This window comes from Bubalus kerabau, chromosome 1 (assembly GCF_029407905.1).
Source record: "Bubalus kerabau isolate K-KA32 ecotype Philippines breed swamp buffalo chromosome 1, PCC_UOA_SB_1v2, whole genome shotgun sequence".
In the NCBI taxonomy this organism is placed as follows: domain Eukaryota; kingdom Metazoa; phylum Chordata; class Mammalia; order Artiodactyla; family Bovidae; genus Bubalus; species Bubalus kerabau.
The window spans coordinates 181,291,814-181,315,415 of record NC_073624.1 but is presented as its reverse complement, the minus strand read 5'-3'; the positions used below and the strand labels follow the sequence as shown (position 1 = coordinate 181,315,415).

Here is a 23,602-nt window from a genome sequence, read left to right as displayed (position 1 = left end):
GTGTTATTCCCAGGCAGTGGGCCCCAGCCTTGGAAGGGCTGCTGCTCTTTCCACCCCCCCATCATCACCACAGTCTGTTTTGGCTACACTTCCCCCCTGGTAATTGGCTAATTACTGGAGATTAATGTTGGTAAACAGAAGCCTTCTTCTCCTCTGCCATCTGCTCCTCCATTATTTCCCCATTGTGCCCCGCCCCTTTTTCCCCCTGAAGCCCCAGAGTTGGTCAGCATGGTCTTGAGTCCCCTGAGTGAGCAGAGCCAGGGAAGGGTGGGGGATTCCCTGGCTCCAGGTGTTGGAGAAGGAACCAATGTGCCCAGGGAGGGGTGTGATAAGAGAGGACATAGCTCTTCAGGGGTGGGGCAAGTTTTATTGGGAAAGAACCCAGCTCAGGAATCGGGTGTTTCAGAGTCTGCTGGATCCTGGGCCGCAGCAGCGGCCATCGCAGCAGCTCGTGCCTCCTTCTTCTTTCTTTGTTTCTCCTCCTTGAGGCGCTTGCGATGCTGCTTCTCCAAGTCCTGCAGCAGCTCCTGGAAGCGGGCACTCCTCGGGTCCACGTGGTATCCCAGGCGCTCCTGGGCCTCCGCCTGCAGCCGGGCCCTCCGCTCCTTGTCTGCTTGCACCTTCTCCCTGCGTGCCTGCTGCTGCCGCCGCCAGTTCTCAATCATCTGTGGCATCTTGGCCATGCACTCTTCAATGAGCTGTTCCCTGCCGGTGAAGGAGGGTGGTTGGTGAGGGCAGCCCCACCCAGCCAGAGCAGTACCCATCCACCCACCTCCCACCCCCAAGCCTTTGCCCACATCCTGCCTCTTCCAGCTCCCCTATATTTCGAGATGAAAGATTGGGAAGGCTTATGGTGGCCATTAAAACTGTCAAGAAAAGTCCTTGACAAGTGAAGCAAGAGGCAGGAGAGAGGAACTAGTGTGAAAGTGACAGTGTTAGTCACTCAGTTGTGTCTGACTCTGAGACTCCATGGACTATAGCTGCCAGGCTCCTCTGTCCATGGAATTCTCCAGGCAAGAATGCTGGAGTGAGTAACTATTTTCTTCTCCAGGGGATCTTCCCAACCCAGGGATCAAACCCCAGTCTCCTGCATTGCAGATTCTTTACCATCTGAACCGCCAAGGAAATAAATATGTATTTAACCTTGAGCAAGCCCCAGTCACTCTAGGAGCAGACCCCAAGTCAACCCAGCATTTCCCTGAGCTGTCTCCTGAGCCATCCAAGTGCCACGTGTTATTCCCATAGCACATTCCTTCATCCTACAGACATCAATGAGTACCCACTCTATGCCAGGCCCACTTCTAGATACAGGAGTGGAGGCAAGAAATGAATGGGACCTTTCCCTCCAATAGGTGGTAGGTGTGAGTCACTGTTCCATTTTAAGGATTAGCAACATGAAACTGAAAGCCCCATGGTAGGGTCACCCAGCTGGGATAACTGGGTTTATTTGACATAGGTTCACATCCCAGCTCTGTTCGTTCACTGGGCGACTGGACATGTGACTTCACCCTCCTTGGCCTCAGTTTCCTATCTCTCAAAGAAGGGTGATTCCCTCTTCCTCTTAGAGCTGCTGTGAGGACAAGAACAGTAAACACCAGGAACACACTCGCCTGCCTTCGCTGCCCCCTCTCTTCAGTAAGTGGCACAATCAATATCTTCACTTTTGCTTCCATTCTTCCCTCTAAATCCTTCAGACCTGCCTCCCAAGTCCGATCTGTACCCTTGATCCCATGCTCCATTACCTCTCACACCTCCCCAGCCACACTAATGTCCAGGCTGTTTCTTAAAGCACATACCTACCTCAGGGCGTTTGCACCAGCTGTTCCCTTTACCAAGAACATTCTCCCTAAGATCTTTCCATGGCTACCGCTGATCATTCATCTCTCTCTTAAGTTGCTCAGTCATGTCTGACTCTTTGTGACTCCATGGACTACACAGTCCATGGAATTCTCCAGGCCTGAATATGGGAGTGGGTAGCCTTTCCCTGCTCCAGGGGATCTTCCCAACCCAGGGACCGAACCTAGGTCTCCCGCATTGCAGGTGGATTCTTTACCAGCTGAGCCACAAGGGAAGCCCAACAGGTCTCTGCTTAAACATTTTAAATGTCAAGTTCTCAGAGAAGCCTGAGGCCTACCAAGGCGAAGTCACCCTCAGGCCTGCAGGCTCCACCCAGTTTTATCTTCCTAATGACTCTGGGTCACCATTTGAAATTGATTTTGTTCCCCACTATGCCCTCAGCACCCGGGACATGGCCTTGCTCAGAGTAGGCGCTAAGTAAAGATTTGTTGACCGATGACTAAATGAACTTAGCCAGAAGTCTTTTCGCATCTAGGTGAGCGTGCACGTAAATACTACATGCAAACCGCCCGATGGAGTAAGCACTGTTGATGCACAGTTCACCGTCGGCCCGCAGTCCCGCTCCCGCCCGACCGCACCTGGCTTGTCGCTTCTGCTCTTCGGCCAGCTGCTGCACCCGCAGCGATTCCTGCATGACCGCCAGGCTCGGGTACCATTCTCGCTCCTCAGCCTCCAGCTCGAGCAGCTGTTCCCGCGACGGCCACAGAGAACCGGGGTCAACACCGGAGGCGGCGCCATGCCGCGCGAACTGCTTAGCTGCGTAGCGCGGCCCCAGCTGCCAGCGCGGGGTCAGTGGGTCATCCGGGTCGGGCCACCAGGGCTCCCGTGAGCGGCGCGGAGGCGGCGGCGCTCGGTAGCCGCGGGAGCCCGGGCCCAGGGTCGTCACCCACCCGAACAGGCTGCGAGCCTGCCGCATGGGCGCAGCCATGTTGGCCGTGCGGGGTCCTCGCGAGCAGGCCGGGCTGGCCAAGGCGCTGCCTGCGCGTGAGGTCCGCTGGGGGTCGGGAGGAGGCAAGGAACTTGGCTGCCTCAGTTCCGCGCAGGGAGAAGAGGGGAGTAGTCTTATTTTTTACACATCTTCAAGTATAATTATAAAATTTCCTGTAGCAGTTGATTTATTAAAATCGTATTTAAATTTTTTCTTGGTTTTTTGTTCATATTTAAAATTTAATTTTATGTTAAAAATAGCATTTAAATATTAACATTTAAATGTTTTAAATTTAAACCATCATTTAAATATTTATTTAAAACACTGAAATATTTTCGTTTTGAGTTCAATCTACGTATTATTTTATATTTTAACTTTTAAATCTATGCAACATATTTAATTTTTTTTTAATCCAGGCAAGAATATTGGAGTGGATTGCCATTTCCTCCTCCAGGGGATCTTCCTGACCAGGGATCGAAGCAGTGTCTTCTACGTCTCATGCATTACAGGAGGATTTTTTACCCGCTGAACCAAGGGGAAAGCAACCCCTGGCTATTTTCTAGGGCCATGGGCTTCTGTAGTTGCCGCACGCTGGCTCGGTACTTGCGGGAAAGGGATTCGGTTGCCCTTCAGCGTGTGGAATCTTCGGGACCAGGGAACAAACCGTGTCCCGTATCGGCAGACGATTTCTTACAGCACCACCACGGAAGCCCTAAATATTTAAATTTTATATAAATACTTATTTAAACATTGTTCATAACATTATTTATATTATGCCTTTTCATTTGATTTTAATGTATTTATTTAAATTTTAATTTTGAATAATTACTTAAAACTTTCCTTAACATTTATTTAAATGTTTACATTTTGTGGGCCTTCCCTGGTGGCTCAGATGGTAAACAATCTGCCTGCAATGCAGGAGACCTGGGTTTGATCCCTGGGTGGGGAAGATACCCTGGAGAGGAGAATGGCTACCCATTCTAGTATTATTCTTGCCTGGAGAATTCCATGGACAGAGGAGCCTGGTGGGCTACAGTCTATGGGGTTGCAAAGAGTTGGACATGACTGAGGGGCTAACACTAACAATTCTGTCTATAACACTTGAATTTGAATGTAAATATTATTTACGATATTTATATAGAAATTTTACTTTACATCATATTGTAAATAGTTACTATATGCCTTTTAAGTTTTTGTATGTTAAAATGTTTAAAACATTCAATCCTGGTGTAGAAACTAAATACTATTTTTGAAAAAGGATTTCCACCTTGAAAAAGGAGGAAATTCTGACCCACGCTACAGCATGGATGAAATTGAAAGCCATTACAGTGAGTGAAATAAGGCAGTCAGAAAAGGACATAAGTTATATGATTTCACTTACATGAGGTCCCTAAAGGAGTCAGATTCATAGAGTCAGCAAGTCGGAGCGTGCCTGGGAGGGGCAGGGGACTGGGGAATGGGAGTTACTGCTCAATAGGTACAGTGGATATATATTGTATTGAGTATAGGTGCTCAATAGGTATAGAATTTCTGTTTGGGATGATGAAAAAGTTCTGGAGATGGGTGGTGATGGTGGTTTCATAACGTTGTGAATGCTTAATGCCACTGAGCAGTACACTTGAAAATGGTTAAAATGTAAATTTTATGTTATGTATATTTTAGTATTTTAGAAAATGCCATTTGCCCAGGGAGCCAGGGAGCCTGGACAAGAATGTTCATAGTTCATAGCAGTACTATCTATTTCATATATATTAATCTCAAGCTGAAAACAGTTCGCACCTGAGTCCGTCTGCAGTCGAGTGGATCCCTGAATGTTGATGTTTCAGCCAACAGAATACCACACAGCATTCACAGCTGCTCACTGCCTTGTGGATGATTCTCATCAACATCTTATGCACCAAAGGAAGTGGGACCCAAATGATTCTTTTTCAGAAAGGAATGTTTTTGGTCATGGAAGGGCTTCCCTGGTGGCTCAGTGGTAAAGAATTCACCTGCCAAGGCAGGAGACTCCGGTTCAATCCCTGGGTGAGGAAGTTCCCCGGGAGGAGGAACTGGCAACCCACTCCAGTATTCTTGCCTGGAGAACCCCATGGACAGAGGGGCCTGGCAGGCTACAGTCCAAGGGCTCTTTTAGTCTGACATGACTTAGCAACTCAACAACAGAAACAAAGTTTACACAAATTGTCCTTTTCATATAAAGTTGAAAAATCCTAGTGTTATTATGGATGCACTCTTTTTAAGAGGTAAAAGATAAAGAAAAGCCAAACAGTGACCATTCTGGAAGTCAGGATGGTACACCTCTGGTGGGGATAAGGAGGCAGCTGGGTGGTGGTCATGTGGCAGGTATGGGAGGGGTTTGCTTTGTAACAGATCACTGAGCTGGGCATTCCCATTCTGTTAGCTTTTCTCTAAATGGACTGTATTCAGTGATTTCTTGATCCAGGCTTTAGTGATGCCTGAGTTATAATTATTCTTTCAGTTGGATATAATTGTATATGTGTGGGTTGCACACTTTCCTGTAGCTTTATTATATTTTGCAATTTAGAAAAATGAAAATACACGCAACAAAAAGGATTTCAGCGAGAAGTCCTACTCCCACCTGTCTCTCATCCTCTGCTTCCTTGGAGCCCCTCCTCCATCACTTGTGTTAGTTTCTTATGTATCCTACCATTGGTTTATACATTCTTTTTTTGAATTTTTATGAATTTGTTAACAATATTGCTTCTTTTTGTATTTTTGTTTTTTGGCCCCCGAGGCATGTGGGATCTTAACCCCCTGACTGATGAGGGATCAAACCCACAACGCCTGCATTGGAAGGCAAGGTCTTAACCACTGGACCACCAGGGAAGTCCCTATAGTGTCTTATTTACAGTGCTAATGGATTATTTATTTCACAAGGACAGAAGACTACAGTCATTCGGTCATCACCCAGGTTTAACAAATACTCATGCTTTGGCTCCCTTGCTTCAGGGTGTGTGTGTGTGTGTGTGTGTGTGTGTGTTTAATTTCTTTAAATAAAACGAGCCCTATTACAAAAATTTCTAGTGACAGTAAGGCCTCTGCTACAGATGCCAGTCTTCCCTCCACCCTTTACCCCCTGCACCCATCACCCTACTCAGGACTAACAGCTTATTGAAATCAGCTTATTCTTCCAAGACCAGTCTTTATGCATTCATTACTTATCTAGAGTGTGAGAACAATATTAATGCATTAATATATTTTAAACAGTTTGCATAAATGGTATCCTGAATACATTAGTTTGCAACTTTTTTCCCTCAGCCTCTTGGTTTCCAGATATCTCCAAGTGGATTCAGGTAGATTTCTACTGTGTAGCTGTGCTTTTCTGGAGAAGGCAATGGCACCCCACTCCAGTATTCTTCTTGCCTTGGATGGAGGAGCCTGGTAGGCTGCAGTCCATGGGGTCGCTACGAGTTGGACACGACTGAGCGACTTCACTTTCACGCATTGGAGAAGGAAATGGCAACTCACTCCAGTGTTCTTGCCTGGAGAATCCCAGGGACGGGGGAGCCTGGTGGGCTGCCATCTATGGAATCACACAGAGTTGGACACGACTGAAACGACTTAGCAGCAGCTGTGTTTTTCACAGTGTGGGTCACAGGGCCCATTATTGATTCAGGAAGTCAGGGAACTGGGTTCCAACCAGCATTTATCTCTGGGTTTACAGTTAAGGGAAGAATGATTCATAGAAAACTTCTTTTAATTTTTAAAAATTATTTATTTTTTTAAATGATGTAGCACACATAAAACTTACTGTTGTAACTTTTTTTGGCTATGCTGCTTTGTTGCTGCTTGAGGGCTTTCTCTAGTTGTGGCTAGCTGGGGCTACTCTCTAGCTGTGGTGCTTGGGCTTCTCATTGTGGTGGCTTCTCTTGTTGCAGAGCACCAGTTCTAGGGCATGTGGGCTCAGTAGCTGTAGCACAAGGGCTTGGTTGCCTTACGGTGTGTGGAATCTTCCCAGACTAGGCATTGAACCTGTGTCCGCTGCATTGGCGGGTGGACTCTTAACCATCGGATCATTAAGGAAATTCTCACAACCATTTTAAGGTCCATTACTATTCAGTGGCATTAAGCACATTCACTCTGTTGTACAACCATTACCACCATCCATTTCCAGGAATTTGTCATCTTGTAAAACTGAAACTCTTTCCCCATTAAGCAACTAACTCTCCATTCTCCACTTCCCTCAGCTCCTGGTAATCCCCATTCTAATTTCTGTCTCTGTGAATGTGACTACTCTTGGGACTTCATGTAAGTGGAATCATACGGTATTTGTCCTTTTGTGACTGGCTTATTTCACTGAGCAAAATGTCCTCAAGGGTTAGAATTTCCTTCTTTTTTAAGGCTGAGTAATATTTCATTGCAGATATTCACCACTGTGTGTTTTTCTGTTCATCCACTGACGGGCATTTGGGTTGCTTCTACCTTTTGGCTATTGTGAATAATGCTCCTGTGGACATGGGTATAATAGCAGCTATTATTAATGAAAAATACAGAATATTAAAATGTCAGGTTGTATCACATGTACTAACGGTAAGTATTATTTGGTAAAACATTTATTTCTGTCACATATGCATGTATGTATGTATACTGGTGATGCAGTTATCATCAATGGTAACAAACCTTCCCCAAACAACTATTTTGTTATGCTTATTGATTGTGTAGATCAGGAGTTTGCCCAGCCCCAGTGGGGATGGTTGTCTCTGTTCCATGCTGTCTGCAGCCCCCAGTGGGAATAATTGAAAGTTGAATGACTTAACACTTGGCAGCTAGAATCATCAGAAAGCATCTTTATTCATTCATGACTTACAGTGGCTTCTGGCTGGATATTCAGCTAAGGTATTGGCTGGAACAGCCACCAGTGGTCTCTCTGTTGGTCCCACCAGTCACCAACATTCTCTAGGTTCAAGGGTAGGGGTCAGAGACCTTTTCACTCAAAGGAGTCTCAGGGTCACATTGTCACAATTGCATACAAAGGATTGTATGTAGAACATGTAGGATAGGACATATTTTTTCAAGTATTTATTTATTTATAGTATTTGGCTGCATCTGGCCTTCATTGTACCGTGTGGGATATTCATTGTGTCATTCAGTGTTGTCCATTGTGGCACTCAAACTCAGAAGTTGTGGTCCTCAGGCTTAGTTGGTTCATGGCATATGGGATCTTACTGCCCTGACCAGGGATCAAACCAACATTCCCTGCATTGCAAGGCAGATTCTTAACCACTGGGCTACCAGGGAAGTCCCAGGGCATATTATTTAGGCCTTTTTGGAAACTACAGTCTGCTACCTCTAGTTCATAATATAAAATGTATTTCTTACTGTGTTTAGTGATTTTTTAAAAATTGGAAAAAAAAGAGTCTGCTCAGGAACTTCCCCGGTGGCCCAGTGATTAGGAAGTCCTATGCTTTCACTGCAGGGTGCACAAGTTCAATCCCTGGCCAGGGAACTAAGAATGCATGCCACAAGGAGAAAATAATCTAAAAAATGAAATAAAGTACCTGTTTGATATTGTCCATAGTATGAATAAACTATCATTATTCTGTCATGCTGTTGTGATGGACATTTGTTTCCAATTTTTCTTGACTGGCGAAATGGTGCTTCAGTAAACTGCCCTTACTGTGTCCCTATGTGCCCACTCAGGGAACTTTCTTTGAGGTGCTCAAACAAGTCTGTCCCCAAGGTTTGCTGAGGGACAGATAACCAGTGTGGCTGAAGTCCCGTGATGAAGTGGATTGAAGGAGGAGGTGAAGTGAATAGTGTTAGGTAGTGGCCAGCCATGCAGGAAATATAAGCTAGGGCAAGAGTTTCTGGTTTTATTCCAAGGACAATGGGGAGCCATGGGAGGTCTCTGAGCAGAGCAGTAATGAATATGACTTATGATTCTCCTTTGGCTTCTGAAGAGAAAAAACATTGATGGAGCAAAATGTAGAGAAGCAGGAAGACCCATTCGGAGGTAGAAGGGGCATTAGGAGGTAGAAGTACCCATTAGGGGTACCCATTAGGGGTACCAGGGTGGCCTCTGACCTGCAGTGGCCTCAGGGCATTTGCATTACCTTTCCTGCTGCCAAGCTTAGAACTGTCTCCCAGGATCTATACCTGGTGGACTCTTTTTTTTTTTTTTCTTCTGTTTTTTTGGCCATGCCTCGAGGCATGCAGGATCTTAGTTCCCTGAGGATTTAACCTGAGTCCCCTGCAGAAGTGTGGTGTCTTAACCACTGGACCACCAGGGAAGTCCCATGGTGTGTGTGTGTTAGTCGCTTAGTCATATCTGACTCTTTGACCCCATGGACTGTAGCCCGCCAGCCTCCTTTCTCCATGAAATTCTCCATGCAAGAATACTGGAGTAGGTTGCCATTTCCTTCTTCAGGAAATCTTCCCAACCCAGGGATCAAACCTGGGTCTCCTGCATTGCAGGCAAATACTTTACCATCTGAGCTACTAGGGAAGCCCCCATGGTAGGCTATTCCTTGTCATTCAGGTTTGACTCAGCGGACACCTCCCTGGCTTCTTGGAACTTTGTTCATGCTAAGTCACTTGTATCTGGCTCTCTGACCCTATGGACTGCCTGCCAGGTTCCTGTGTCCATGGAATTTTCCAGGCAAGAATAGTGGAGTGGGTAGCCATTTCCTCCTCCAGGAGATCTTCCCAACCCAAGGATGGAACCCGTGTCTCCTGCATTGGCGGGTGGGTTCTTTACCACTAGCGCTGCCTGGGAAGCCCTTGGAACTTTGATGACATACAAAATGAAGTCCCTGACCTCAAACACCTTTAAAGAGTTGGTCCCTGACCTCAAACACCTCAGTCTTGTGGGTGAGACATACAAATAATTACAGTGGAGATGAAGCAGGAAGAAAGTGCCTGGAATGGGGCTGATAGGCAGACAGATGTGGATTTCTGAGCTGATTTGCTACCAGACTAGGAAATTTGGGGACCAGGGGCTTCCCAGGTGGTGCTAGTGGTAAAGAATCTGCCTGCCAATGCAGGAGATGCAAGAGACATGGGAGTTGATCCCTAGTTTGGGAAGATCCCCTGGAGTAGGAAATGGCAACCCACTCCAGTATCCTTGCCTGGAAAATTCCAAGGACAGAGGAGCCTGGCAGGCTACAGTCCATGGGGTCTCAAAGAGTCAGATGCAACTGAGCACACACATGCATGCTGAATTGTAAGCTGGGAATCCAATGTACTGATTGATTTGCAGCACAGTCTGGACAAGTGTCTCTAACATGTAGCCAGGAACTTGAACCACGATAAGGAGCAAACTTGCAGATAGAGTAAGTGCAAAAAGCCAGGTGCAGAAGAACCACTTTTGAGAATATTCTTTGCAAGATGGTTTGTGACAGTTAAAAAAATGGACAATGGAGAAAAAAACTGGGGAGTAGGTATGTGCAGTGAAATACTCTTAAGCAGTGAAAATGAAGGAACATGAAGGGGAGGACAGATGAAGGTTAAAAGGATACATTAAGATACCATATGTATTGTTTTATACAAAACAATCTTTTGTATCTTTTCTGAATGGACAGGTACATAGTAAAACTGTGACTACCAGTCTCCAGGATTAAAATTGGCAAATTCAAGGTTTAAGGACAAGTATAAAGTCAGTTTCTCTCATATTTGTAACCTTTTATTTCTCAATTGGGGTAATGAGTTGTTGTTCAGTCACTAAGTCACTCTTTATGACTCCATGAACTGCAGCATGCCAGCTTTCCCTGTCCTTCACTATCTCCTGGAGTTTGCTCAAATTCATGTTCATTGAGTTGGTGATGCCATCCAACCATCTTATCCTCTGTCTCCCCCTTCTCCTGCCTTCAACCTTCCCCAACATCAGGATCTTTTCCAATAAGTGAGCTCTTCAAAACAGGTGGCCAAAGTATTGGAGCTTCAGCTTCAGCATCAGTCCTGAATATTCAGGGTTAATTTCCTTTAGGACTGACTGGTTTGATCTGCTTTCTGTCCAAGGGACTCTCAAGAGTCTTCCCCAGCACCACAGTTTGCAAGCATCAATTCTTTTGTGCTCAGTCTTCTTTACAGTCCAGCTCACATCCATCCATGACTACTGGAGAAACCATAGCCCAGACTACACGGATCTTTGTCAGCAAGGCGATGTGTCTGCTTTTTAATATGCTGTCTAGGTTTGTCATAGCTTTTCTTCCAAGAAGCAAGTGTTTTTTAATTTTGTGGCTGTAGTCACCATCTGCAGTGCTTTTGGAGCCCAAGAAAATAAAATCTATCACTGTTTCCACTTTTTCTCCATCTATTTGCAGTGAAGTGATGGGACTGAATGCCATGATCTTAGTTTTTTGAATGTTGAGTTTTAAGCCAGCTTTTTCACTCTTCTCTTTCATTCTCATCAAGAGGCTCTTTAGTTCCTCTTCAGTTTCTGCCACTAGGGTGGTGTCATCTGCATATCTGAGGTTATTGATACTTCTCCCAACAATCTTGATTCCAGGTTGTGAGTCATCCAGCCCGGCATTTTGCATTTTGCATGATGTACTCTACATATAAGTTAAATAAGCAGGGTGACAATATACAGCCTTGACATATTCCTTTCCCGATTTTGAGCTAGTCAGTTGTTCCATGTAAGGTTCTGACTGTTGCTTCTTGACCTGCATACAGATTTCTCAGGAGACAGGTAAGGTGGTCTGGTATTCCCATCTCTTTAAGAGTTTTCCAGTTTTGTTGTGATCCACACAGTCAAAGGTTAGTGTAGTGAATGAGGCAGAAATAGATTTTTAAAGAAAATTCCCTAGCTTTTTCTATGATCCAACAAATGAGTACAGGGTAATGAGTACAGTGGGGTTGTATTTTTATCTCTTTCTCTCCCCTCCTCCCATATATAATGTATTTACTTGACTATGCTGGATCTTCCTTGAGGCATGAGGGATTTTTCAGTAGCGGCTGCTGGGATTTAGTTCCCTGATCAGGGATCGAACTCAGCCCCCCTGTACTGGAAACTAGGAGTCTTAGCCACTGGACCACCAATTGTTGTTGTTGTTTAGTCGATAAGTCACGTCTGACTCTTTGTGACCCCATGGACTGTAGCCCAGCAAGGCACCTCTGTCCATGGGAATTCCCAGGCAAGAGTACTGGGGTAGGTGGCCATTTCCTTCTCCAGGGGATTTTCCCAACCCAGGGCCTGAGCCGGAGTCTCCTGCATTGGCAGGTAGGTTGTTTACCGCGGAGCCACTAGGGAAACCCCTGGACCACCAGGGGCGTCCTATATATTCTATTTGTATATACCTATATTATATACATATTACCATATATTTATCTATATCTATAATGTGTTTTATCTATTTTTATCTATACTTGTTTGAATGCCCAAAATATCAATACTTCCCTTAAAAAACAAGGGGGCAGGACTACCTGGCTGTCCAGCGGTTAAGACTCTGAGTTTCCACTGCAGGGACACGGGGTCAATCCCTGGCTGGGGAGCTGAGATTACTCATGGGGCACTGTGCAACCAGGAAAAAAAAAAAAAGCAAAGCAAAACAAAAACACAGGGGGCAGAACAAAGGTATTCATTGTTTTCGGGTTTGTATTTCTCTATCTTTGTCTTTGCATTTTTTTGCATTGAATTTTTAACTCTAAAATGAAGCCCCTCATCTCATCATGCCTATTTACATGCCCCTCCCCAACAGGAAAATCCTGCTGCTCTTTTCACTCTGCAAATACCTGTAAATTAACGTCTTTCCCCAAAAGGTCAGCACCTTGTGAAATTTTCTTAACTTCATATTTTTTTTTTAATGCTCTCTTTCCATGTTGAAACTTAAGAGTGTTGCAGCCTTGTACAGCTGTGTGGGATTATGGGATTATGTCTGGTAAGTCTGCTGCTGCTGCTGCTGCTAAGTTGCTTCAGTCGTGTCCGACTCTGTGTGACCACATAAACGGCCTCCTACCAGGCTCCTCTGTCCCTGGGATTCTCCAGGCAAGAACACTGGAGTGGGTTGCCATTTCCTTCTCCAATGCATGAAAGTGAAAAGTGAAAGTAAAGTCTCTCAGTTGCGTCCGACTTAGCGACCTCATGGACTGCAGCCTACCAGGCTGCTCTGTCCATGGGATTTTCCAGGCAAGAGTACTGGAGTGGGGTGCCATCGCCTTCTCTGGCCTGGTGAGTCTAGAGAATAGTAAAGAGGTCCGGAGTGCCGTAAAGAATCCACCTGCACTGCAGGAGACTCGAGAGACAAGATTCTGTTCCTAGGTCAGGAAGATCCCCTGGAGGAGGGCATGGCAACCCACTCCAGTATCCTTGACTGGAGAGTCCCATGGACAAAAGAGCCTGGCAGGTTGCAGAGAGGAGTCCATGGGGTTGCAAAGAGTCAGACATGACTGAGCGACTGAGCACAGCACCGCGTGACTGGAGGCAGTGAGAAAACGGGGGAGAGAGTGTGGAGAGATGAGTGTGGGGGATGGGGTAAGGGTAGGGGATGGGGGGTGGGGAGTGGGGGTTGGGGGTGTGTGGGGAGGTGATGGGAGCAGACAGGGCGAGGCCTGGAGGGCTGCAGGGAGAATTCTTTGCTGTTCCTGAGTGAGATGGGATCCCTGAACGCGGAGGAGCAGAGGAAGGGCGTGCCCCGCCTCAGGTCCTCACAGGCACTCTCTGGGGGCTGTACGGGGAACAGATTTTGGGGAGGAAGGAGGCAGGAGCTGGGGTCCCAGGGCGGAGGGGGCTCAAGTTCAGGTGGGAGATGATGGAGACCATGTCCAGGTGCGGGACAGAGGAGGCAGTGAGAAGTGGGCGAATTCTGGACATATTCTGAAGTGGATGGGACCTGCCGTCATACCAAATTGGGGAAGGGGTGAAGTCAGAGAGAGGTTAAAGATGCTCCCAAGTTTGGAGCCTTAGTATCTGGCAGGTTGGCGCTGCCATCAGCTCGGTTTAGAGGACAGCGGAAGGGAAGATCGCAGAGGGGGGCACGCTCAGGGAATCGGATGTAGAAGGCTGAGTGGGAGGTACCCGTGCACCTTCACGTGGGGAGCTATGAGGCCGGTGTCCATTGCACGGACGGCATACAATGCCGAGAGTTACCGCCAGAGGGCAAGCGCACCCCATCACAGTCGCGGGGAGGCGCGGGGAGGACCGGCTCGGCCGCTTCCCATGGCCCACTGGCTGCAACTCCTCACCTGGGTGCGAGACGGGGACCTCGCAGATGCCAGGGCCAGGCGACCCCGAGGTCCCAAAGACTAACACGACGTGGCCGACCGTTGATCTGCCTCGAGCACTCCAACCACCACTCCCCACTGTGCCGTTCCCACCTAGGGTCTCTGCAAAAATCCACCTCCACAGGAGGACCTTCCCTGGCCACCCTGGGGGCCCCGACTCCTCGAAGGCACATTCCATTTTAGTCTCTTCCTAACAGTTAAGGATCTTCCCTTGGGGCTCAGCTGGTAAAATCCGCCTGCAATGTGGGAGACCTGGGTTCGATCCCTGGGTTGGGAAGATCCCCTGGAGCAGGGAACAGCTACCCACTCGAGTATTTTGGCCTGGAGAATTCCATGGACTGTTACAGTCATTCACGACTGAGCAACTTTCACTTTCAACAGTTAAGACTCTGAAATCATCTTGTTTATCCTGTGTTGCCTGTTTTCTGCAGTCTGTGCCAGGAACTTCCCTGGTGGTCCAGTGATTAAGTTTCTGAGCTCCCAGTGCAGAAGGCCTGAGTTTGATCCCTTGTCAGGGAACTAGATCCCAAATGCTGCAACTAGAACCTGGTGCAGCCAAATACATAAATGTTAAAAAAAAAAAAAGCCTGTGCCAGTGAAGACCCATTTTCTGTGGTGTCCCTCTGTAACCCCAGGGCTCAGAATTATTCCTGGCTTCTAATTTGTGCTAAAGGAAAAAAAAAAAAAAAAAAACAAACCAACAATGTGTTCATCATAGCTTACTCATAGTGCTACTGTGTACCAACCTCTGCTTGAAGCTCCTTACATAAATTATCTCCTGCCTTCAGAACAAGCCTTTTAAGTAGAGATTGACTTTTTCTTTTGTCTTGTGTTTTGGCCACACCACCCAGCTTGCAGGATCTTAGTTCCCCAAAAAGGGATTGAACCCCTGCCATGGTAGTGAGAACACAAGAGTCCTAACCTCTGGACTTCCAGGGAATTCCCCCAGGTAGGGACTGTTGTTATCTCCATATTACAGAAGAGGAAACTGAGGCCCAGAGAGATTCAGGGACTTGAGATTACACAGTCAGAAGTTTCAATGTCAAAAGTGAAGTCCAAGTTCTTCCTTGGCGGCTCAGTGGTAAGGAATCTGCCTGCCAGTGTAGGAGACACGGGTTCGGTCCCTGATCCTGGAAGATCCCACATGTCTCGGAGCAACTAAGCCCGTGTACCACCACTACTGAGCCTGTGCTCCAGAGCCCATGCTCCACAACGAGAAGCCACGGTGATAAGAAGCCTATGCACCGCAACTGGAGCCATCCCTGCTCCCCACAGCTAGAGAAAAGCCTGCACAGCAACAAAGACCCAGCACAGCCAAAAATAATTTTTTTTTTAAGTTAAAAAACCTAAAAAGCTTAAAAAAAAAAAAAAAACCAACACAGTGGCACTACCAAGATTGTGTTCCATGGTCTAGCTCAGCACAGGTAGGAGATAGCAAACCACTTTACTGGTCATCTGTCTGCTTAGATTCAGTACATTGTCTTTTTCTTTCTTTTTATTTATTAAAAAATATTTTTTTTAACACCAAAAACATTTTGTCTTGGGGTACAGCCAATTAACAATGTTATGCACGTTGTGTTTGGTACAGTGTTTGATAGAATATCCCTGACCAGAAAACATGGATGTCACATCTCTAGAAAGAAAACCTGTAGTTGTTCAGTTCCCAATATGTACCTTAGTTTTTTGTTTGTTTTTATTTTTCGAGTAAAACTAAGAATCTCGACCAACTTTTCACTCAGCTGTTCTGGTTTTAAAGGATGAGCTACAGCTGTGTGTTTTTCTATACCAACATAGCACTTATTAAATGCTTTTGTACCATGAGTAAAATTTGAGGTGTTTTGCAAAAAAAAAAAAAAAAAAGTGAAGCCCAAGAAGCCCAATTGCAAAGTCTGAGTTTGCTAAAGGATGATTGGGGCCCCAGTGGTAAAAGAGCCCCTTAGGGAGTTCAGCATTGTGTCTTGAACCCCTGTTTCTACATCGACCCTTCTTGGTCTGCACAGCCTACACACTCACAGCCCAGTCCCCAGATACCCTGCCAGGCTAGGGGGAGGCGAGAGAACCCGGCAGGTAGGGGTTTTACTCTTCTCCCCACTGTAGGTTTGCAGAGGTGCCTCCCAGGCTGCCCAGCTCAGGGGCAAATCATTCAAAGTGGATCTGGAAGGAGTCTCCTGGTGGTTTGGTGGTTAGGACTTGGTGCTTTCACTGCTGTGCCTGAGTTTGATCCCTGCAGATCAAACTCAGGTTTGATCACAGATCCTTGCACAGATCCTGCAAGCCTTGAAAAACGGCCAGAAAAAGAAAAAAGTGGATCTGGAGACCCCAGATTCCAATTACCAGACAGCAGGGATGGCTGCCTAAGGCCCTGAACCCGGTCCCAGACTGACCAACAGACAGACAGACCCATGATCCTCAGCCAGCTCAGCGGGGCCTGCTGCCCATAGGTTTGGGGAAGCCTGGACCCCAAGATTTCCCAGCTCAGTCCAGGGCTGCTGCCAATCAGACCTCGTCTCAGAGTCAAGGGGCCTCAGCCTTTCCAGTGCCCCCCTTTGCCCCTGGCAGCCAGAAGACCTTCTTGGACTGCACCAAACTGGGTAACTAGGGACAGGCAGGCTGCAGCATGGGCAGGATGTGGCTGCCACTGTGTCTCCTCCACTGGATCCATGGGAAGTGGCCTCAGAGCTATGCAAGGCTTGGCCCCTCACACAAGGAAGTATACAAGTAGGAGGAGGAGAGGGCTGGGTCTCAGTCCTGATCGAGCACAGGCTGTGGCACCAGACAGATTGGGGTCAGCCTTGGGGTCAGCCTTGCATGCTTCAGCTGAATGTCTCTAATCTTTAGTTTTCTCTCCCACCCGGGCCAGAGCAATTGCCACCATCTTGGCCCCAGCTTCTGCTTATGGCCAGCCTGTCCCCTGAGTCTGGTTTTCCATCTCGTGGCCAGAGGGCATGAAGGATTTTTTTAGTTGTGGCATGTGGGGTCTAGTTCCCTGACCAGGGATCGATCCCAGGCCCCCCTGCATTGGCAGCATGGAGTCTTAGCCACTGAACCATCAGGGAAGTCCTGCCTTAATCACTTCTGTAGCCCCATCCCTGCTATAGCACAGCGGAGCCAGGCACACGGTGTTTGTTGAAGAAATGAATAAGTAATAGTAGTTCTTGCCTTCTAAGGGCTATTGCGCAGCCTGAACGAGAGGGGTACAGGGAGCACTGTCAGCTGCATTCAGTTGGTGCTCCATAAAGATTCTGGTAATTCCTACCAAGTGTCATTTATGGCCCAAGCTTTGAAGCTAGGCATACTTCAGCTCAACTTCTGCCTTAGCTGCTGATTTCTGTGTGACCCGGAGCAAGTGGCTTCCCTTTGTGCCTCAATTCCCACCTTTGCAAGAGACGGTTAATGATAATTGAGAACTGAGACTTCCTTGGTGGTCCAGTGTCTAGGACTCTGCACTCCCAGTGCGGAGGGCCCAAGTTTGATCCCTGGTCAGGAAACTAGATCCCACATACCACAACTAAGAGTTTGTGGGCTGCAACTAAAAAAAGATCCTACATGCCGCAGTGAAGACCTGGCCGAGCCAAATAAATAAATATTTTAAAAAATAGTTGAGAACTCATGCAAACTGTCTGGGACCATGCCTGGTGGTGGTTTAGTCGTTAAGTTGTGCCCAACTCTTGCAACCCTAAGGACTGTAGCCTGCCAGGCTTCTGTTTAGGCAAGGGGATTTTCCAGGCAAGAATACTGGAGTGGGTTGCCATTTCCTTCTCTAGTTTGGGGGGACCATGCCTACCAGCGTGTCAGTTCCCAAGACACTTTGGTTTGCTATCCATTCAGCAAACCTTCACTGATCCAGGCAACTCAGTGGTGATCCCCCAGCTCTGGACCAGCCACCTCCATTGTCCCATATGGCACCCAGTGGAGGGGACCCTTGGCCTGGGATCCAGCTGTGTACCCTCTCCCAGAGCTGCAGCTCTCCCAGGAGCACACAAAGATGCTCTAAGGGCTAGCAGGCCCCTCAGCAGCTGTGTAGACTCAGGCTAGCAAGGGACTTCTTTGAGCCTCAGTGTCCTCATCTGTAAATGGGGATGATAATGCTTCCAGCCTCGCAGCATGGTGGGAAGGAGTGAGTTCCTCAAAGGTCAGTAGCATGGGCTGGGCAGAGTGTTAGGGTTTGGTGTTCGATTTTGTTACGATGCACCGCCTTGGGCTATAGATGTAAACAAGAGGGAAAGCGTCCCTGTCTTCAGGGAGTAGATATGCTGGGAGAGAGAGGAACATTAGCAATCCCCTAAAGAGACGTAAGAATAAATCTTTAGGAAAGAGATGAGAGTGCTGAGGGAGACCACCAGGAAGGTGAATTTGTCTTGGATGTGCTTCTGAAGGGGGAAGGGTGCGTTGGAATGAGCTCTGGGAGGATGGATGGGAGAGAGATCCAGGTGGAGGGCGCAGAAGAGGCAATGGTTTGGAGGCAGGCCTAAGTTTGGTGTGGGGTTGCCAGGTGGCGCTAGTGGTAGAGAATCCGCCTGCCAAGACGTAAGAGAGTCGGGTTTGGTCCCTGGGTTGGGAAGGTCCCCTGGAGGAGGGCATGGCAACCCATTCCAGTACTCCTGCATGGAGAATCCTATGAACAAAGAAACCCGGTGGGCTGCAGTCCGTAGGGCCACAAATAGCTGGACATGACTGAAGCGACATAGCACGCACACACGCACAAGTTTGGTGCACTGAAAGAACAGCAAGAAACAGAACTACCGTGCGATCCAGCAGTCCCACTCCTGGGCCTAGACCCAAACCAAACTGTAATTCAAAAAGATACGTGCACCCCTATGCCCATAGCAGCACCATTCACAATAGCCAAGACCTGGAAACAGCCTAAGTGTCCATCAACAGATAAGCGGATAAAGAAGATGTGGTACATCTATACAATGGAGTACTGCTCAGCCGTAAAAAGGAACGAAATAACGCAATTGGCAGCAACATGCATGCAGCTACAGATTATCATTCTAAGTGAGTGAAGTCAGAAAGAGAAAGTGTGGAATCTAAAATACAGCACAAATGAACCTACCTACAAAACAGAAACAGAGTCACAGGCACAGAGAACCAAACTGGACTGCCAGTGGGGAAAGGGGTTGGGGAGGGGCAGAGTGGGAGTTTGGGATTACTAGATGCAAACTATTACATTTAGAATGGATAGACAACAAGGTCCTACTGTATAGCACAGGGAACTGTATCCAATCTCCTGGGATAAACCATAATAGAAAAGAACATTAAAAAGAGTGTATATATATGTATAACTGAGTCACTTTGCTGTACAGCAGAAATTTGCACAACACTGTAAATCAACTCTACTTCAATGAGGGGCTTCCCAGGTGGCACCAGTGCTTAAGAACCTGCCTGCAACACCGGAGACATAGAGACTTGGGTTTGATCTCTGGGTCAGGAAGATCTCCTGGAGGACTGCGTGGCAACCCACTCCAGTATTCTTGCCTGGAGAATCCCATGAACAAAGGAGCCTGGCAGGCTACAGTCTGTGGGGCTGCAAACAGTCAGACACAACTGAAGCGACTGAGCACACACATACACATACTTCAGTTAAAAGAACAGAAAAGAGGGAATTCCCTGGTGGTCCAGTGGCTGAGACTCTGTGCTCCCAGTGCAGGGGGCCCAGGTTTGATCCCTGGCCAGGGGACTGCTGCTGCTGCTGCTAAGTCACTTCAGTCGTGTCCGACTGTGCGACCCCATAGATGGCAGCCCACCAGGCTCCCCCGTCCCTGGGATTCTCCAGGCAAGAACACTGGAGTGGGTTGCCATTTCCTTCTCCAATGCATGAAAGTGAAAAGTGAAAGTGAAGTCGCTCAGTCGTGTCCAGCTCTGTGCGACCCCATAGACAGCAGCCCACCAGGCTCCTCCGTCCATGGGATTTTCCAGGCAAGAGTACTGGAGTGGGGTGCCATTGCCTTCTGCAGTCAGGGGACTAGATCCTGTTAATACATGCCAAAACTGAGATCCACATGCCACAACTAAGATCTGGTGCAGCCAAATAAGTAAATATTAAAAAAAAAAAAAAAAAAAAGAACAGTGAGGAGGCCAGGGTGGCTGGGGCAGAGAGAGCAGAGAAGGGTTGCAGAGATATAGAGGTGGGCAGAGGGGATGGTGGGGTGCAAGGTTTAAGCAGAGAAGGACCATGTTCTGGAAGCAAGTTCTGGATCCACTCAGTTGGAAGGGCTCACAGGAAGAACTAGCATTTTTTGAGTACCGACTATGTACCAGGCAGTGAGCTAAGGGTTTTCTGTTTAATCCACCCCGCCTACCCAAGGATCCTGGAATACCACCCTTCCCACTGTCCCTCACCCCAGCGGTGGCAGCAGCTTCCTACAAGTGCCAGTCCTCAGGCCACCTCACCATCTCCTGCTTTCGAAAAGTAGCCCTGGTCTGCGTTAATTCTCTGTTTTGAAAGGCCTAGGGCAGTTTTCCTTTTTTTTTTTTTCCCCTGGTTGAACATTGATGGTTTTGCAGGTGAGGAAACTGCAGCCCAGAGAGGTTGAGTAAGTTGCCTCAACTCACACAGCCAGCAGATGCCAGAGTCAGTATTGAACCCAGGCAAGGTCGGATGGAGTCCCTGGCTCCAGACTCCACTGCTCTCTCTCTCTTAAAATTTTATCTATTTATTTATTATTTAACTTTGGCTGCACTGGGTCTTCATTGCTATGCGAGGGCTTTCTCTAGCTGCAGTGAGTGAAGGCTATTCTCTAGTTGTGGTGTGTGGCTTCTCATTGCCATGACTTCTCTTGTTGCAGGGCACGGGCTCTAGGCTGTCGGGTTTTAGTAGTTACAGCACTCGGGGTCAGTAGTTTTAGCATGTGGGCTTAGTTGCCCCTCAGCATGTGAGATCTTCCCGGACCAGGGAGCAAAGCTGTGTCCCCTGCATTGGCAGGCAGATCCTTAACCACTGGACCACCAGGGAAGTCCAGACTCCACTGCTCTTGACTCATCTCTCTGCCTCCAGCCCCCGGTGCTCTCTGAGCTGGGCTGCATGGCTGTCCACCTTCGCAATCACCTCTGTTTGACTAATGTTGCTCCTTCTACATCCCTGCCTTGGAATCTGCCCTGCTTATTCTCTCCAACAGCTGTGTGCTGCTCACAAGCACTTGGCACCTGTGGTCCTCTGGTGTTGAGTCAGTAGCCCATCCTCCAGTCAGCAGGTGAAGACATCCACTGTGTTAGTTCAGGGGTGTTGTGCGTGCGTGCTAAGTTGCTTCAGTCGTGTCCAACTCTCTGCAGCTCCATGGACTGTAGTCTGCCAGGCTCCTCTGTCCATGGGATTTCCCAGGCAAGAATACTGCAGTGGGTTGCCATTTCTTCCTCCAGGGGATCTTCCCGACATAGGGATCGAACTCTAGTCTCTTATGTCCCCTGCATTGGCAGGCAGGTTCTTTATTACTAGCGCCACCTGGGATGAGAAGTGTCAGTGAGGCCCAAAGGCATGAGCTGAGCATCACAGATAGACACACGGATGCACGCACCTTTAAGAGATGCAGGAAGACAGGCTGAGAGAAGCGCTGACCTGGACCATGCACACTGGGTCCAGCAACCAGGGATGCAGGGACAGCCAGTCGGATGTCCAGAGTCCTCCCTGCTCTTGGGGACGCCAGGCCCAGACCCAGCTGTGGGGGTCAAAGCGCACAATTATTGAGCATTTACTGTTTGCCAGGCCCTGCTCTTAAGTATTTGATAGGCACTAACTCGTGGCTCAGATGATAAAGAATCTGCCTGTAATGCAGGAGACCTGGGTCCGATCCTTGGGTCGGGAAGATCCCCTGGAGAAGGGAATGGCTACTCACTCCAGTATTCTTGCCTGGAGAATTCTATGAATAGAGGAGGCTGGCAGGCTACAGTACATGGAGTCGCAAAGAGTTGGACACGACTGAGCAGCTAACATTTTCACTACGTTCACAACTCATGTCATCCTCAGAGTAGCCCCATGATATAGAGGTTAGTAGCATCCTTTCATTTCTTTTTTTTACTTTTTGGCTACTCCACTCAGCATGTGGGACATTAGTTCTCTGACCAGGTATTGAACTCACGCTCCCTGCAGTGGAAGTGCCGTGTCTTAACTGCTGGACCACCAGAGAAGTCCCAGTAGCATCCCATTTTATGGAAAAGGAAACTGAGGCCCCAAGAGACAAAATCACTTCCTCAGAGTCACACAGCAGTACGTGGCAGAGGCAGCATTCAAACCCAAGACCTGGTGGTTCCTGTTTTAAACCACTGAGCTGGACCTCCTCTCATAGAATGAGTCAAAGATACTCCCAGCTGCAGGGAGGACAGATGGCCTAGCCCAGACTGGGAGGCACAGTGCTGACCCGGTGCTAGGGTTCCCGAGAAACCAAGGCCAGGAGACAGATGGAGCTGCTGGGGGAAACCTGGGCTTCCTGAGTCAGAGACAGGACCCATCTGCCCCCAGCTGCCCCTCCTGTCATCCCCCCCCAACCTTGAGTCTCCATGCAGCTTCATGCTCAGTGTGGCATCTATAGGAACCCCATAAAGCTTGATCGAATCTAGTTGTGTGTGTGTATGTACATGTGTGGGGGCTTCCCTGGTAGCTTAGTGGTGAAGAATCCACCTGCCAATGCAGGGAATGCGGATTTAATCTCTGAGGGGGAAAGATTCCCCTGGAGAAGGAAACGGCAACACACTCTAGTATTCTTGCCTAGAAAATCCCATGGACAGAGGAGCCTGGTGGGTTACAGTCTATGGGGTTGCAAAAGAGTCGGACATGACGTAGCAATTAAACACACACACGTGTGTGTGTAGATCTGTGTAGATATTTGTGTGTATAGATATGTGTGTAGATGGTGTGTGTACATGTGTGTAGATATTTGTGTGTATAGATGTGTGTGTAGATGGTGTGTGTACATGCATGTAGTGTGTAGATATGTGAGTGTAGATGTATGTGTGTAGATATGTGTGTATAGATGTGTGTGTAGATGGTGTGTGTACATGTGTGTAGATATTTGTGTGTACATTGTGTAGTGTGTGTAGATACGTGTATGTAGACGTATGTGTGTAGATATGTGTGTATAGACGTATGTTTGTGTGTAGATGGTATGTGTGTGTAGATATGTGTGCATGTGTGTTTGTGTGTATCCCTCCAGTCAGGTTTCCTGGGAATGGGTGGCCCCGGACTAGAGCGTGGGCATCTGGGATGCCCTTTCCTCAGCTGGGTGCAGGCTCTGCAGCGGATGAGGGCAGCCCGGCTTTGGGCGGCTGGAACCAGGGCCCTAGCAGATGGACCCGTCTGGCACAGACGCGGGGACATGTGGCGCTGTCGGGGTTCCCTCCAAATGCCCCCTGGAGCGCAGGGCGGGGGGCTGGCCAGGCCCCTCTCAGCCCTCTTCCTGCCTCAGGAAGGAAGGCCCCAGGTGAGGGGAGCAGGAGGAGGGGACCTGAGGAAACAGATGGGCCTGTGGGGCGTGGGAGCCTGTGACCTCTGACCCCACAGGCCTGCACAGGGGGGTGGGAACAGGCCAGGCAGGCAGCTCCCAAGGCCCTGCTCCAAGGGCCCTGAGTGGGGGGAGGGTCACCCGAGGCCCACAGAGAGGGGCATGCTCTCCCTCCTCCCTCCAGGGTTCTGTGCCAACCCCA

At 48.2% G+C, this 23,602-nt stretch overlaps 2 protein-coding genes across 2 annotated transcripts; one reads left to right on the top strand and one right to left on the bottom strand.

The window, feature by feature from the left end:
* Nucleotides 1–347: 347 nt before the first annotated feature.
* GADD45GIP1 (GADD45G interacting protein 1) lies at nucleotides 348–2,802 on the bottom strand. The gene is made up of 2 exons (XM_055543299.1): nucleotides 2,436–2,802; nucleotides 348–705 (listed from the first exon to the last, which is right to left on the bottom strand). The coding sequence occupies exons 1-2, from the start codon at nucleotides 2,783–2,785 to the stop codon at nucleotides 387–389; spliced, it is 669 nt and encodes a 222-aa protein (XP_055399274.1). The 5' UTR covers nucleotides 2,786–2,802; the 3' UTR covers nucleotides 348–386.
* DAND5 (DAN domain BMP antagonist family member 5) lies at nucleotides 2,784–21,775 on the top strand. Its single transcript, XM_055539229.1, is given in 5 exon segments — nucleotides 2,784–2,841; nucleotides 16,566–16,649; nucleotides 20,314–20,378; nucleotides 21,032–21,089; nucleotides 21,092–21,775. Coding segments are annotated over 5 exon segments (531 nt in total). The 3' UTR covers nucleotides 21,358–21,775.
* The last annotated feature ends 1,827 nt before the right edge of the window (nucleotides 21,776–23,602 follow it).